The sequence below is a fragment of the Chinchilla lanigera genome, unplaced genomic scaffold (genome assembly GCF_000276665.1).
Source record: "Chinchilla lanigera isolate Chin_1 unplaced genomic scaffold, ChiLan1.0 scaffold00035, whole genome shotgun sequence".
Lineage (NCBI taxonomy): Eukaryota > Metazoa > Chordata > Mammalia > Rodentia > Chinchillidae > Chinchilla > Chinchilla lanigera.
The window spans coordinates 14,694,542-14,709,518 of record NW_004955436.1 but is presented as its reverse complement, the minus strand read 5'-3'; the positions used below and the strand labels follow the sequence as shown (position 1 = coordinate 14,709,518).

Here is a 14,977-nt window from a genome sequence, read left to right as displayed (position 1 = left end):
ATTAATTTATCTTTGTTTTGTTTTGTGTTTTTGGTACTGAGAATTGAACTCAGGACCCTGCGCTTGCTAGGCTGGCACTTGTGCCGCTGAGCTATATCTCAGTGTCTACTCACTGAAATCACTGATTCCTAAATCTGATTAGCATGAAATGATTAACAAAGTTTGTTAAAATGGCAGACGTCCCTGGAAGATTCCAATGCACAAGCTAGGAATCTCATGTACAGTTAGGTTTGGGAATCCTTATCACTGGATTAAACAGTAAAATATGTAGGAAAACAGACCTTGATTAATGTTAAGTATCTTGACTCTAGTAAAACAATACAGTATGAAGTTTTGCAATTGCAACACTCAAATTTGAATAATGGCATTCATATTTAGGACTTAAATTAACTCAGAAATATAACTTCTATCTTAATCCAAATATACTTATTCACAAAATGGAAAAGAATCTGTATGAGACAGCCTTAGTAATGTAATTTTAAAAGTTTCTCATAGTGGACAGTAAATATTAGTTTCCTTCTTTTCTTCAGACTTTCTGGGCCTGACTCCCTAATCACTGAGATTCTTATATTCTTTCACCAGAGAACAAGAACCTATCAGCATTAAATAGGAATGAGCGACAAAATTATATTTTATTATTTGTACTTGCCTTGTGTTCACTCAGGGATGGTTTACTATATGGCAATAAATGTTTAAATATTTATAAAAAAAAAAGGCCAGAAAAAACGCAATAGATCAAAACTTGGTCTGCAGTGGGAAAATGACAGAACACAGACATAAGCCTTGAATTCTAATATACTTGGTATCACGATGCCATGATTTTGGCACTCACAACCAGAAAAGGCAGGGAATTGCTTGGCCATGTAGATTCACTGCCCAGGAAAAAATTAATGGCGTTCTAACTTTTCTCCTTTTCTCAATCAATTTTGAAAATATAAACAAGACTATTGAAAAAATTATTTTTAATGTGAGAAATGTATAAGAAACAATATTCATTTAAACAAAGATAAGATATTCATTTAAACAATATTCATTTAAACAAAGGCTGGGGATATAGCTCAGCGGCACAAGCACCAGCCTAGCAAGCGCAAGGTCCTGAGTTCAATTCTCAGTACCAAAAACACAAAACAAAACAAAGATAAATTAATCATTTGAAATTTTTTTCTTCAAAGGTTTATCATGCATGTATGTTAAGCTCTTTGTGAGGTACATTTATTTACATTATCTTACTTGATTTTTGAGAAACTCTACAAGGAAAAAAGAATGGGCACTATTTATCTTTCATATAGAAAAATGCTGAAATTAGAACATTTAAATGACCTGCATAAAATTATATGGCTAGTGGCTAACAATGGCAAAGCCTAAAGTGATTTATATATTTATCCATTTAGTTACTGAAGATCTATTTACATATCAGGCAATTAACTAGGATATGAAGATAAAAGATTTCATGGTCTAGTAAGGGAGAAATATCTAAAATGAAGTAACAGTGACAAAAGCAAAAATCAAAATATACATTAAGTCATAGCTATTCTGGAGAAAGGGCACCTATCACCACCCATAGGATTTAAGAAAAGAACTCCATGCATGAAGTAAACTCTGAAAGGAATATTAAAGAATAAACGAGAGTTTCCAGGAGGAATGTAGGGGGATAATGCAGGCAGAGGGAAATGTGCGAGCAAATGCAAACACACAGCATGACAGGGTGTCTGCAAGAAACATCCACTTGGAGTTTCTAGGACAAAATAAAAAGGATGAGGCTTAAGGACCTATCAAAGGAGCGACCTGTGTGCAGGATTAGAAAGCTCAGTCTTAGTTCTGTATGCAGGAAGGAGTGCCTACATGTGCTACTGTTCTGAAAACCAAGCAGATGAAGCAGTGGAAAAGGCAAGGCAGGAGACAGAGACACGACTGCTGCAATACGAGAAGGGATGATGAGGACCAGAACAAGGCTCTGGCTTTTCAGGTCTTCCAACTTACTACAAAATGAGCTGCGAACACAGCAGAGCCCTAAGAGACACTGCAGACACTGGGTACCTTGATAGTGTGACTTCCTTCTGCTCTTTGATACAGTTTTATTCTCTTCTTCTTTTGCAGCCATCCCAGGTCTTCTAACATTTCACCACTGAAGGATGACTCCACGAGAATACCCTTGTCACAAACGTTAACTGATTCTTTGGGTCCCTTTTCTTGTTTCTCCGCATCTTCACATTCAGGATGCACATGTATCAGGAACTGATTGCTTGACTCTGAACTCACCAAAGTAAAACTCCTCTCAGAAAAATTTTCAACTAGACTCTGTTCAGGAAGAAGCTGAAGAGTTAATTCCCCCAGAAATGCTTTCCAAGAACTATCGAAGTGATAGGGGAAAATCACAATATTCAGCTTTACAGACAAAGAGAGAAAATCGGTCTCTTCTTTCTCGGTTGCGGTTGGGAAGCTCACAGCCTTGGAACACCTCCTCTTCCCCCTGTGAGCCACTTCTTCCTGCGGACTATCATCCAGGAGGATGCCCTGGGAAGAGGAGTCAGGCCCTGGGCACGGCTGCTCCTCATCCACCACGGGGAGCGGCTCGTTCCTCCTGTCCTCGTGCATGTTCCAGCGGAGCTGCTGCTGCTTCTCCTCATCCACCTTCACTGGAGGAGCCCGTTTCCGTCGGCTGCTCATTTTCACGTTTTCTTGTCTGATAAATGTGAATTCTAAAGGATAAATGAAATAGTAGGCACACCAGATGAAGATTTTAGTATGGAAGTACTTCTAGATGAAAAATTCACCATAACATACATACAATACAAAATCTTCAGGGGAATTCATAAAAAACACTGGGTAATTTTTGTATTAAATTAGGTATACCTAAGGAGCATATTAACCATCATCTCATTAAGCAAATTCTAATGATTTTACTGGTTTCTAGTGGATAAACCTAGTAAAGATGATTTTTTTTTATAAAGTAAATTCTAAAAATACATTTGATAAGCAATAGAATAAGAGAATAAAAATCTCACATAGCATGGAAATGTTAATTGGAATGTGGTAGTAATATTTAAACTCATACAGCTGCTATAGAATTTCAGTTGTTTTATAATCCCAAAGCACTAAAAAAAATTCACTGGACCCTTACACAGCTTACAAACCCCTAAAACTCTTTGCTCCCCAAAGGTGGAAAAATGAAAATATAGATATAAATATTTCTTTTCATGGATCCAAAGATAAAAAGAATAAGAGTGACAACTGGGCAAGAAAGAAGGCACTGATGGCATTGAGGGGGAAGTGGGGGAGTGAAGGAATAATAGAAAAGGTTAAAAGAAAGGTTTGGGCTTGCTCATCTCAAAAGAGGAAACAGGCCTAAATGTAGCCCTAAACTATGCCATTCCTATATGAAAAACAAACTCATAGGAATTAAAGAAGGAATTCTCCATGGTGGTTGGTATCTATTCCAGCCTAGTAGTTGGCGAGGGAAGGGGGTTAAAAATTAAAAGTTGGCATCAAGCACTTTAAGAAATATTCTGAATAATTTCATTTTTAAATAAAAACCAATTAGGTATTTGCTGAGTCTACACTAAGTAGTCAGCACTGTTTTGTATTTCAGGGGAAGAATCAAAATAAATATAAATCAAACCATAGGCTGTAAATCACAACAGGTAAAAAACTGAGTTTTCGTTTCTTAACAACAAACTGAGCCAACAGAGAAGTCTGAGTATGCGCCTATACTCCTACTAGCTCTCCACTCCTACTATCTGCTCCTAATCCAGGAAAGATGAGAGACGTCTTTTAAAGAAACTAATGAAGAGCACAGAAAGCCTTGTTTAAAGAAAGACAAAAGTATAGGGGAAATGTGAGTAACCCTGAAATTTGACGGATACCTAAAGGATATGGAATGAATCTGCAAAGCTAAGTGACAGCAAGGAAGGTATCCGTGTAAAACATAGAATCAACTCACCAGGAGGATTTCCACGCTTAGTGGTGGTGGACATGTGGAGCCCAAGTGAGGGGTCAGAGACACAGATAATCATGGAGTATCTTTCCTAGCTAAGGTAACTGTAGTGGGAATATCTACTTTCTGACGGAAGCACTGCCACCTGGAGAGCTGTTCTTTGTTACTGACTACTGCAGAAAAAGCTGGTGATGGCAGACTGCTTTAGAGAGGTCTCATCAATCCTTAGTCTCATTGAACACAGCAGAAGAAAGTCCAGCAGCTACTTCCTATCCACCCCTTAAGCAAGCCTCACAAGCAGACAATGCAAGTGAACTCATGACGAATAACAGACATCTAAGGAATGTCCACTTGGATTAAAAAAATTAATAAAGACAAAATTCACCTACAAAACAGATCCTGCAGTCTGAATAATACTTTACAATACTAGAGTTAAAATAATCACATCCTTAGGGAGATAACATACTGTTTTCAACACACAGAAGCATGAACTAGTAACTCCTGCTTAGGATGTTGAGCAATTTTAGTAAAGCAAACAATATTACTGAAATTTGAAAGAGAAAAATAATAGGCACTGACTGAATCCCAGAATGTGCATAACTACAGAGCAACTGTTACACTTGATCCCTGAGAGAAGGCAAACAAGTGAAAGAAATTCTCCCATTGGCTCAGAAAACGCTTTCTGTTTTTGCCTGGGACTTTTCTCATTTAAGCACTGAAAGTCCTGAACCCTGGGGAACCCTTCAGTCCAGGCAAACCAGGTTGGCCTGTGGCCCTTCTCACAGCTTATCCTGAAGAGTTTCCAGGAACAGCACGGGAAGGAAGGAACTCAAGAGGCCAATGGTGTCTTTTGGGTTAAGGGTACAGAATTTAGAACTCACAAGGCAAAGTAACAGACAGGAGAGTGAGGCACCCACAGAAGGCTCTGGGGATACTTGGAGGAGTCCCCTGAGTGTCGGAGAGAGTAATGACTTATACCTGCAGATAAGGGAAATATTCACAGGTGGAGAAAGAACTACCAGAGATAGGTGGAACAGTCCCTAGAGCTCATATATAGCAGACAGTTGTGGGTCATAGAAAGATCCACTGATACCCAAGGTAATATGCAGAGTCCTCAGAAGTGAGAAATACCTTACAAGTAGGCCTGATTTAGCCTTAGAATTAATAGCTAGAATAAAAAACTACTCTGTTTTGAACCCATTCTCCCAAACCTTAAAAACAAGCACAAAATTTAACAAAATGTCTGGCATTAAACAGAAAACTCACCAGACATGGGGGGCTTTGGGGTGTGTGGAGGAAAGAACCGTGACAAGAAAAAAATGTAAAAAGACCCAGGCTAACACGAGGAAAAACAACAGACAGAACAGCAGAGACACACTGGAAAATGTTCAGCAGTCTAACGTGCATGAAATTGGAATCGCAGCAGAAAAAAGGGGGAGAGGGTTAAAAAAAAAAAATCATGCATGAAGTATTTCCAAATTTGATAAAAACTATCAATCTGGAAAAGCAAGAGGTTCAATGAAACCCAACTAGGGCAAAGACAAGGACAACTGCAGCCAAGTTCTGCCATAATTAAACTGCTCAAAAGCAACAATATTTCTTCAGGTTACTCTTATCTCTCTGGCCTATACATTTCTTCCAGTCTAGAACTCTACGCCCAGCAAAATCAGAATGAAGATGAAAAACAAGACAAAAGCCAAAAGAATTTACAGCTGCAGGCTACACTACAAGCAAGGTTACAAGTTCTCAGGCAGATTAAATATGGCGGTAGATGGAAATCTGAACCTTAACAAAGAAATAAAAAGGATAAATAAAAATTCCTGTAAATATATTTTTCTTGTATTTAAAATGACTTAAAATTTTTATTAAACTTAAATTTTATTGAATATAATGTTGAATTTTATTCTAAAAACTTTCAAGCAAATATAAAAACAAAGAAGTATAGTAGTATAATCACCGAGCTATATTATGTATTGTACTATGTTCACAGTGTTCACTTAAAATATCAAGATATCAGCTCTTCAATATTGATCCATTACGTCAAAGTAATCACAGTAAAAATGCCAACAAGTGTCTTTGGTTCTACAACTTATATTGAAATGGCTGGATCTAGAAGAGTCAAACTTCTTTTGGAAAAGAAGAATAAAGTTGAATGAATTATACTGATTTCAAAATTTACACTAGCAGTAATCAAAACAGTGTGATAACAGTGTAAACATAAACATATGGAACAAAATAAAGTGATAGCAAAGCCAGACATGTATGTTCAACTGATTTAAAAGGAAGTCAATGGGGAACGTATATCCCTTTCTGTAAGTGGTAGCCATATGAAAAATAAATAAAAAGAACCTTGACCTTTATCTCATAACAGGTAAGAATTAACTCAAAATTGGCCATAAACTAAAATATAATGCTAAAACTATAAAACTTCTAGGAAAAAAAAATTAAGTGATATTCATTAGGCCAAAAAAAAAAAGACAGAAAATATTAAACAGGACACCAAAAAAGACTATGTAAGACAATAATAAATTAAGTTCCATCACAATTAAATAATTGGGCTTCACATAAGATATTATTATAGAAACAAGTCAAGCCATAGATGTGAAGAAATAATATTAGCAAAAGAAATACCTGAGGAAGGATTTTATTGTATACTACAAATTGTAAAACACATGAATCAATAGTAAGATGACTTTATTTTAAAAATGGGCAAAAATTCTGAACAAATCCTTCACCAAAAGTGACTTACAAATGCCAAAAAAGTGCAAAAAGGTGTCTTCAGCATCATCAGGAAGACAACATGAAGTCAAATCACAAGATGCCTCAATTTATGCCCTAGAATAGTTACAATTTAAAAGACTGAGGGTGTGTAGCAACCAGAACTAAATTCTCAAACATTACAACAGGGCTGAGTTGCTTTCGAAGCTTGTCAGTTTCTAATAAAATTGAATAGGATAAAAACTGGAAGAAATATCTATGGAATGTCTTTGTAAAGAGGTAAGTTGTAGCACATTCGTACAATGGAAAGCTAGCCCGGAATGAAAAAGAAACAAACTATTTATGCACACTCCATCACAGGGAGGATTTTTAAAGCACTGTGAAAAGTGAAGAAAAGCTAGACAAAGACTATGTACGGTATGATTCCATTTATGTGAAAGTCCAGAAAGGTCCAAAACCTAAGCAGTAGAAAGCACATTATGGGCAGAGGTGACTGACAGCAGAGGTGCAGGGGGAAAAATTTTGCGGAGACAAAAATATTCTGTGTAGGGTGTTTACATGACTGTATATTAGACACTAGTCAAAACTCATCAAATTGTACATCTAACATTGAATTTTACTATATATAAATTATGCCATAATAAAGTTGATTTAAAAAGCAAAAAAAAAAAAAAGAAAAGAAAAGACATAAGGGATTTAACAAGTATAAGAGAATATTAAAAACAGATTTATTTTAATAAACAAAAAGTCTATATGAAGCAATTTCCTAACATACTCACTATACATGAAGAAAATGGTCCAAGAAATAGGAAATCTGATAGATCAATAACCATAAAAGAAACTGAAATAATATTACTTACCTTCCCAAGATCTACCCTCTTCCTTGCTGACAGAACATGTCTTTTACTTAGGAGCATGGTAGCTGGTGGCCTCAAAGAAATATGGTACCCTCAGCAGCCCCAAGGAAGTAGTTCTGCCTACTCTGGGCCCACACAAGTCCAAAAAGGTAGCAACAGGCTGTAGGTGGATATTTAACTTTAAATAATAAAACTAAAATAAAACTATTACTAGAAATTCAGCTCCTCAGTCTCACCAGCTCCACTTCAAGTGCTTAAGTGCTACCTGTGACTCCTGTCTGCCCTACTAGACAGCCCATATATAGAACACTCACATAACTGCAAAGGTCTATGCTGGTCTCAGTCATGAGAGTTCCAGTCCTCTAAAGCGCATTTTAAGAATATGAAGTGCAGGATTATAAGTAGTCTCTGTCAATGGTGAACTACTTTGTATGCACTTTATCCTCTGTAATTCTATCTCAGAGAAGTAACATATAGCAAACCCCTCCTTTTCTAAGTGTTAAGATTTGTCCAGTTAACCTCAGAGCATACAGTCGAAGGTGGAAATTCAGTCACTCTGCTGGAACTTTCAAAAAGTTAAGTTATACCAGTTTATCAGTTAATTACTGCCACAAACATGCTGTACATACAGCACATCACCACAAAGCTCAATGCTTTAAGCAGCTTTTTTGTTTGTTTATTTTCTTTTCCCCACAAATCTGTAGGTTACTTAAGAGCAGGTGAGACAGGCTGTTTCTATAGGAGCAAGTTGTTCCTGCTTACTGTAGGTCTTATTCTCCCGGAAGCAAAGAAATATCCCAGAATGTCCTCATCGCAAAGGGTTAGGTATAAAAGTGCAAATGCAACCACGTAAGTACTGTGTAAAGCGTATCAAAACCACCAGGAAACAAGGTTTGCCAATAAACCCCATTGATGGACCTAAATCAAGAGGTAAAGAAATACACCACATTCCTCTCCTGGGTAGAACTTCACACGGCAAAGTGCATGGATATGGGTTGAGGTTGTACGTGCGTGTGAAGGGAACTGGGCCAGTTCCAAAAAGCACACCAGTCAGAACTGAAAGCTCAAAAGCAACTGGCTATAGTCTCACATCCGCAATGCATCGAGGCTTGTAGTAGAGAGTATGGGCTTCTTAGTCTTATATTCTAATTTCAGCTCTCGCATTTATTAACAATGACATTGAAATAGTTACAATGCCTCATTTTTCTGTGCCAATTTTTTCATTTCTAAAATGAAGAAGACAGGAGAACAGTGGCTAGCAGTAATTGAAGCACCATAGCTGGGTAACAGAAGTATATATCTATTAAGTGGCATTTACTAGCATTCTGAGAATACTCTACATTACACTTCACAATAACCGAACTCTAATGTGACAGGAACAGGGACCAAAGATCGGTGCTTGTTAAATTTAACAAATCTTTAGAAGGTAACTTGTAAAAATCCTCATGCCCAAGTGGCACCCTAGTCAATGAAATTAGAATGTCTGGGAGTCTTAGGCACTATCCTCCATTTTTTTAGGCTTCTTAAAATATTCCACTGTGCAGCCAGAAGAAACTGTATTATGGATACACAGCTGCCGACTAAAATCCATTTCTTTCCTTCCAAAGTATAGATAAGTTTGGAAATGGCAGACTAGGTTAGTACAGTCCCACGACTATTTCTATCCAATGGAACATGTGCAGAAATAATACATGCAATATTTCTTACAATAAAATTGTAACAGAGATATTATCACCATACATTCCTTAACTGTTCTGTTCTCCAGTGTCTTTTAAATTATGTATGCAACTATAATTTGGACATTCACGTGTTTCCTTTCAAGCTGACTTTTCAGGTATTGTGAGTTTCAAGGTGTTTATTAATGAAAATGATAAGTTAGATAAAAGTAAACACTAGGAGTTATAGCAAAGTTCTTCTTTTACCCAGTTCTCAATTGAGCAACATTTATTACTTAAAAAAAAAAAAAAAACCTGGTTGACTCTTTCCCCAAAGGACCTCTATCCAGGGATAACTTCTTAAACTAAAGAAGACATTAACTGGCCAAAGACATTTACTATAAAAATGGTAATTGGCAGTTAAAAATGGTAAAATTCTATGAATCTGTATTTACACCCCACAGTCTCCTCTATTTATCTTCTTACCTTACAAATCGTACCTTTGGTGGTTCTGCTTTTTCTTCCTCCTTAAATATCAAAGTTCGGCAAAACGTAAAATTTTCTGTATGGATCCCAACTTAAATGCAAAAAGGCCTTTCCTGCCAGTTGAGTCCCTGATCTTTCCCAGAAAGCCTTAAATGAACAGGGACTCTCCTCCTGGATCCCAACTTTGACAGTATATCTTGCTATCTTCCTGCCTCAGCCTCCCAGTGTTTCTCCTTTTCTGTGATAACTCCAGCAAGGGGAGTGTTTTCTTCTATTTAACTCTAAAATATATGTTAGTTATACAAATTTGAAAATACCCTCATAAGAAACTTTTTCATCAGATTGTCTCCCACAACTGTTAATAAAAGATTTATTTTAATAAGTCCATAACTTCATTTCTTTTAGGCTAGGCAAAGAGGATACATAATAGCATATTTCAGAAATTAAATATTATACTCTCCACTGCTTATATAAATGGTCTTCAAAGCTGCAGGAAACAGTTATCCAGTAGAATTACCTCAACACTGCTCACAATCACTGCTTAGCGTGCAGCATGGTTACTGATCCTAAACTGTCTTTCCCGTGACAGCAGAGACATTACGGATATTCAAAGAACGACGATCATTTTATCACTCCTGCTATCACCCATCGGAAAAAACTGAAAACAGCAGTAATAACTTTTAAACTATGTTATTAAATTATGTGAAAGCCTCAAGTTAGTACCAGTAGGGAAACATCAAATATCTAGGGGTTTCTACTTCGTGCTAATGTCAAGCTGTCTAGAAAAACGAACACATTTAACGGCGACTATTTAATAATTTTCTCTATCTGAGACGGCCCGTCAATCATCAGATCAACTCACACCTTCCTTCGTGAACCTAGCACTGCTCCACAGCCAAAGGCACGAGGCGCAAGGGCGGTTCTGAATGCGAATGTAACTGATCAGACAGCAAAGCTGAGAACTTTCCGTCAGACGAACTTGGAAGTCTCTGCCTCCGCTTAGTAACTCCATACAATCCCGCGCCCCAAGAAGCTAGGCGGCTGCCCGCTTCCAACTTCCAGGGCGTAAGCTATGCAGGGGATACTGCCCACCTAGTTATCTTCCGGAAAGACCCGAAAGGGGCTCCGAGACTCAGGCAAACAAGCTCTGGAGAAGCCAAGGGCCCCGGCGACAGTTCCGCGGACGCTGAGCGTGGCCCGCCCTGGGGAGAGGCGCAGCCTCCTTCCCACGGTCCCCACCTGCTCCCCGGGAGCCGCGGCGGGGCAGAGGCCCGCAGGTCTGGGACGGGCACGGGGTCGAGGAGACTCGCGCTGCTGCTCCCTCTCAGCCCTAGAGCTGCCCGGGGCTCGAGACGAGTCTTCCCCGGCGGCAGGGGGAGGCCTGAGACATCTTCCCTCCAACCTCTGACCCCTGACCCTCCATCACCCAAGCGCCCACCTAGGCTGGTTCTCCAAACCTCTCCAGTCTCTTTGCGCCAGGCCGGGCCCCTCTAAATCCCTGCAGATGTCGGGCAGGCATTGGCCATCCACCGAACACCCGCCTCGGGTGGGCGCGAGCGCTCTATGCTGGAGGCTGAGTTTTGTTGGGCTTCCCGGGGGGCCCACAAACCACAGCGCCCAGATACCGGGTATGCGCTGCAACGTGAGGTCAAAGTGAAAGCGCACGTCGGGGCGCCCCGCCCCCTTTCTCCTCACTGGCTTCAGGAGTCTCTTCTGCGCATGTTCATTCAGGTGAAGGTCCCAAAGGATACTTCGAAAGTCTCGCGATAGATCTACTCCCACGCCATTACGGAATACGGGATTGGCTGGAATACCAAAGGAGGCGGGTGCATTAAGCAGATATGGGCGGAGCTCTCCGCCGAAGAGGCAGGGTATCCGGCGAGGTACCGTTTGAAGGAAGATAGGACTTTAGAAGACCTGTGGCTTTAATAATAAAGCAGAAAAGAGTTCTTCAAAAATGTTTATTTTATTTCTGTCAGGAACCAACTACTAATGAGGTACAAATGAAGCCTTTTTCCCTCAAAAAGTTTAAAACTTTCAAGGGAAATGTAACTAAATATTTCAACAGAAAAAATTACGTTACTGACGCTGGCTTCCCAATATCTTAGTTTTTTTTTCTCCTCTGCCTCTTTCTTATGCACTTAGTTAACTTTGCACTTAGTTAACTTTAATTATACACTTAGTTAACTTTGCAATAACTTTAAGAGGCCTCAGGGCCAAGAGCCTGTGAAATAACCCCCGGGCAGCGTAGAACACAGTGGTTAGTGAGTACCGAATACGAACTCATTTAATGCTGTGGAGGCGCGTCTGGGTGTGTGTGATCACAGAAGCACTAAAGTACATTTTTGCCTAAAAATAGTAGTTGGGACAGTCCAAGTAGTCCACATACTTACAACCTAGTATAGACCTTAGAAGATCTCTAAAACAGCCTGAGAGAAACTAGTCACATAAACTATACCCTGTCATTTTAGATGGAAATAAGTTGGCTTACTCAAGATTTTGTGAAGCAAGTTGGAAAATGTAGTGCTGAGCTAGAACAGTGCACAAGTAGAGTCCTTTTTCATGGGAGAGCTGATCATTTTACCAAATACAAGACATGAAGAACTTTTCTTCTGCAAGTATAATTTGAAACTCGCCATTTAAAAGCATATTGTACTTTTAAAGGTTATCTTTGATAGTTTTATGTCAGTTTTCCCTTTTGGAGCAGAAAATTGAGTTTTAGTTTGGCTGGGTCAGATGGTGCCAGGGATAACTATTTAATCGTCATCGCAGCAACGATTGTTCACTTTGATTGGAATAATGTGTAGACATAATTATGGTTCACTTGTAAAAGCTGTTAAACTACACATCCATTTGTAAATTGTATGGGATATAATTTAAACTACAGAGATTGAATTCTGTACACTATCATTTCCATTAAGTTACACTTAATCAGAATCCTCCCTTTTGAATTTTCCAGTGGTATAGTCAGTCCTGTTTTTGCCAAGTGCCTTGTATATCCTTTGAATTTTTTCTCTTAAGGTGAAGTTTTCCAATATTAGAATCACCAGAGCTTTTCCATAAAAAATGGTTCGCTTTTGTACCTCAGTTCTGTGACAATCTCCAGCTGTGAGACACCTGTTCATCCTAACAACATTGAGTTCATCCACTATTAGAAGCTAGTGATCTAATGACATCACACAAATGAGAATCAACTGTTTGTACATAAGCAGATTTTACTCGTGAGCCCTTCAGTGTTCGTACAGTTCAATGGCTTCTTCTTAAAACTATACAGGCATACTTCATATCTATTGTGAGTTCAGTTCCAGACACCCGCAATACAGTGAATATTTCAATAAAGAGAAATAATTTTTTTGTTTTCCCAGTACATATACTGTATATGTATCTATACTATACTATGGTCTATTAAGTGGGAAATTGCAGTATGTCTAGAAAATAATGTAAGTATCTTAATTTTAAAATATCTTATTCTAAAATGCTAATAACCATTAGACCTGACAATGCATCATAATCTTCTTCCTGGTGGCAGGTTGCCTTAATGTAGATAATTTGTGATTGATCAGAATCGTAACTGTCAAATACTGACAATTTCTTAAAAGAAGACAGTAATGAAGTTTGTTTTATTCCTTCCTTGGCTGTTCATTTCATGAGATTTCTCTGTATCATCCAATGGTACTTAATAGCATTTTACCCACAATAGAGCATCTTTCAAAATTTATGTCAGTCCTCTCAAACACTGCCACTGCCATATCAGTTAAGTTTATGTAATATTCTAAATCATTTGTTGGCATTTCAACAATGTTCAGAGTATCTTTCCCAGGACCACATTCCATCTCAGGAAGCTGTTTTCTTTGTATATCCACAAGAAGCAACTCCTCATCCATGAAGTTTTACATGAGATTACAGCAATCTAGCTGCATCTTCAGGAATCGCCTTTAGTTCTAGCTCCCTATGTATTTCCATCACACTTGTAGATGCTTTTTTCCACTGGTGTCTTGTACTCCTCAAAGTCCTATGTGACTACTGGAATCACCGTCTTCCAATCTCTAATGAATGTCCATAGTTTGACTTCTCCCCTGAATCATGAATGCTTTAATGCCAGCTAGATTGGTGAATCCTTTTCAGAGAGCTTTCAATTTACTTTGCACAGACCTATCAGAGAAATCCATATCTGAGGCAGATAAAACTATTCAAAATGTATTCTTTAAATAATAAGACTTGAATGTGAAAACAGATGAAGACTGAATCTTGTGTTAACAGACATGAAAACAACATTCCTTTCAGTATACAATGCCATCAGAGTTCTTGAGTGACCAAGTGCATTGTCAATAACCAGTAATATTTTGAAAGAAAAATTTTCCCTTATAGGCAGCAGGTCTCAGCAGTAGCCTTAAAATATTTAGGAAAACTATATTGTAAACAGATGGCCCATCATCAAAGCTTTGTTTCACTTGTAGGGAACAGGTAGATTTATAATTCTTAAGAGCCCTAGGGTCTTTGAAGCAATAAATGTGCATTTAACTTCACTTTAGAGTCACTAGCTGCATTAGACTCTAACAAGAATTCAGCCTGTCCTTTGAAGCTTTGAAGCTACACATTGACTTCTTTGTATGAGTGCCCTAGATGGCCTCATCCACCAGTGGGTCTGTTTAGGGTAGCCCCCTTCATCAATTCCCTCACCTAGACCTTCTGGATAACTTGCTGCAGCTTGCACGTCAGCATGCTGCCTCACCTTGCATTTTTATGTCACAAGAGATGGCTTTTTTCCTTAAACTTAGTGGACCAACATCTACTACCTTCAAACTTTTATTTTACAGCTTCTTTACCTCTCTCAGCTTTGACAGAATTGAAAAGTTTTAGGGCCTTGCTCTAGATGAGTATTGGTGCAAGACTTTGGCTGCTTTGACCTACTGAGGTCACTAAAACTTTTTGCATAGCAGGAATACATCTGTTCCACTTAAAATTCTTCTGTTCACTGAGGTGGTATGTTTTTAATTTTCTTTAAGTACTTCTCCTTCGCATTCATATTTTGATTATTTGATGCAGGAGGCTTCCCTTTCAGCTTATCTCAGCTTTTGACCTGCCTTCCAAGAAGCTCAACTATTTTCAACTTTTGATTTAAATTGAAATACATGTGAGACTTTCTTTTACTTGAACACTTAGAGGCTATTGTAGGATTAGTAATTGGCCTAATTCCATTTTTGTTGTGTCTCAGGGAGTAGAGAAGTCCAAGAAGAGGGGTAAAACAGATGGCTCACAGGGCAGTCCAAGCACACACTTATTAAGTTCCCCATCATATATAAGCACAGTGTGTAGTACCCTAAAAC

General features: G+C 38.4%; 1 protein-coding gene across 1 annotated transcript in view; it reads right to left on the bottom strand.

Annotated features, from left to right (window-relative positions):
- The window catches only part of Shprh (SNF2 histone linker PHD RING helicase, E3 ubiquitin protein ligase), an 81,022-nt gene extending 69,713 nt beyond the window's left edge, over positions 1 to 11,309 (bottom strand). The window contains exons 1-2 of the mRNA XM_005389229.2: positions 11,089 to 11,309; positions 2,038 to 2,699 (exon numbers count right to left, since the gene is read on the bottom strand). Of these exons, the coding sequence (XP_005389286.1) occupies positions 2,038 to 2,667 (630 nt within the window). The 5' untranslated portion in view covers positions 2,668 to 2,699; positions 11,089 to 11,309. The remainder of the gene's footprint in view (positions 1 to 2,037; positions 2,700 to 11,088) is intronic.
- Positions 11,310 to 14,977: the final 3,668 nt, after the last annotated feature.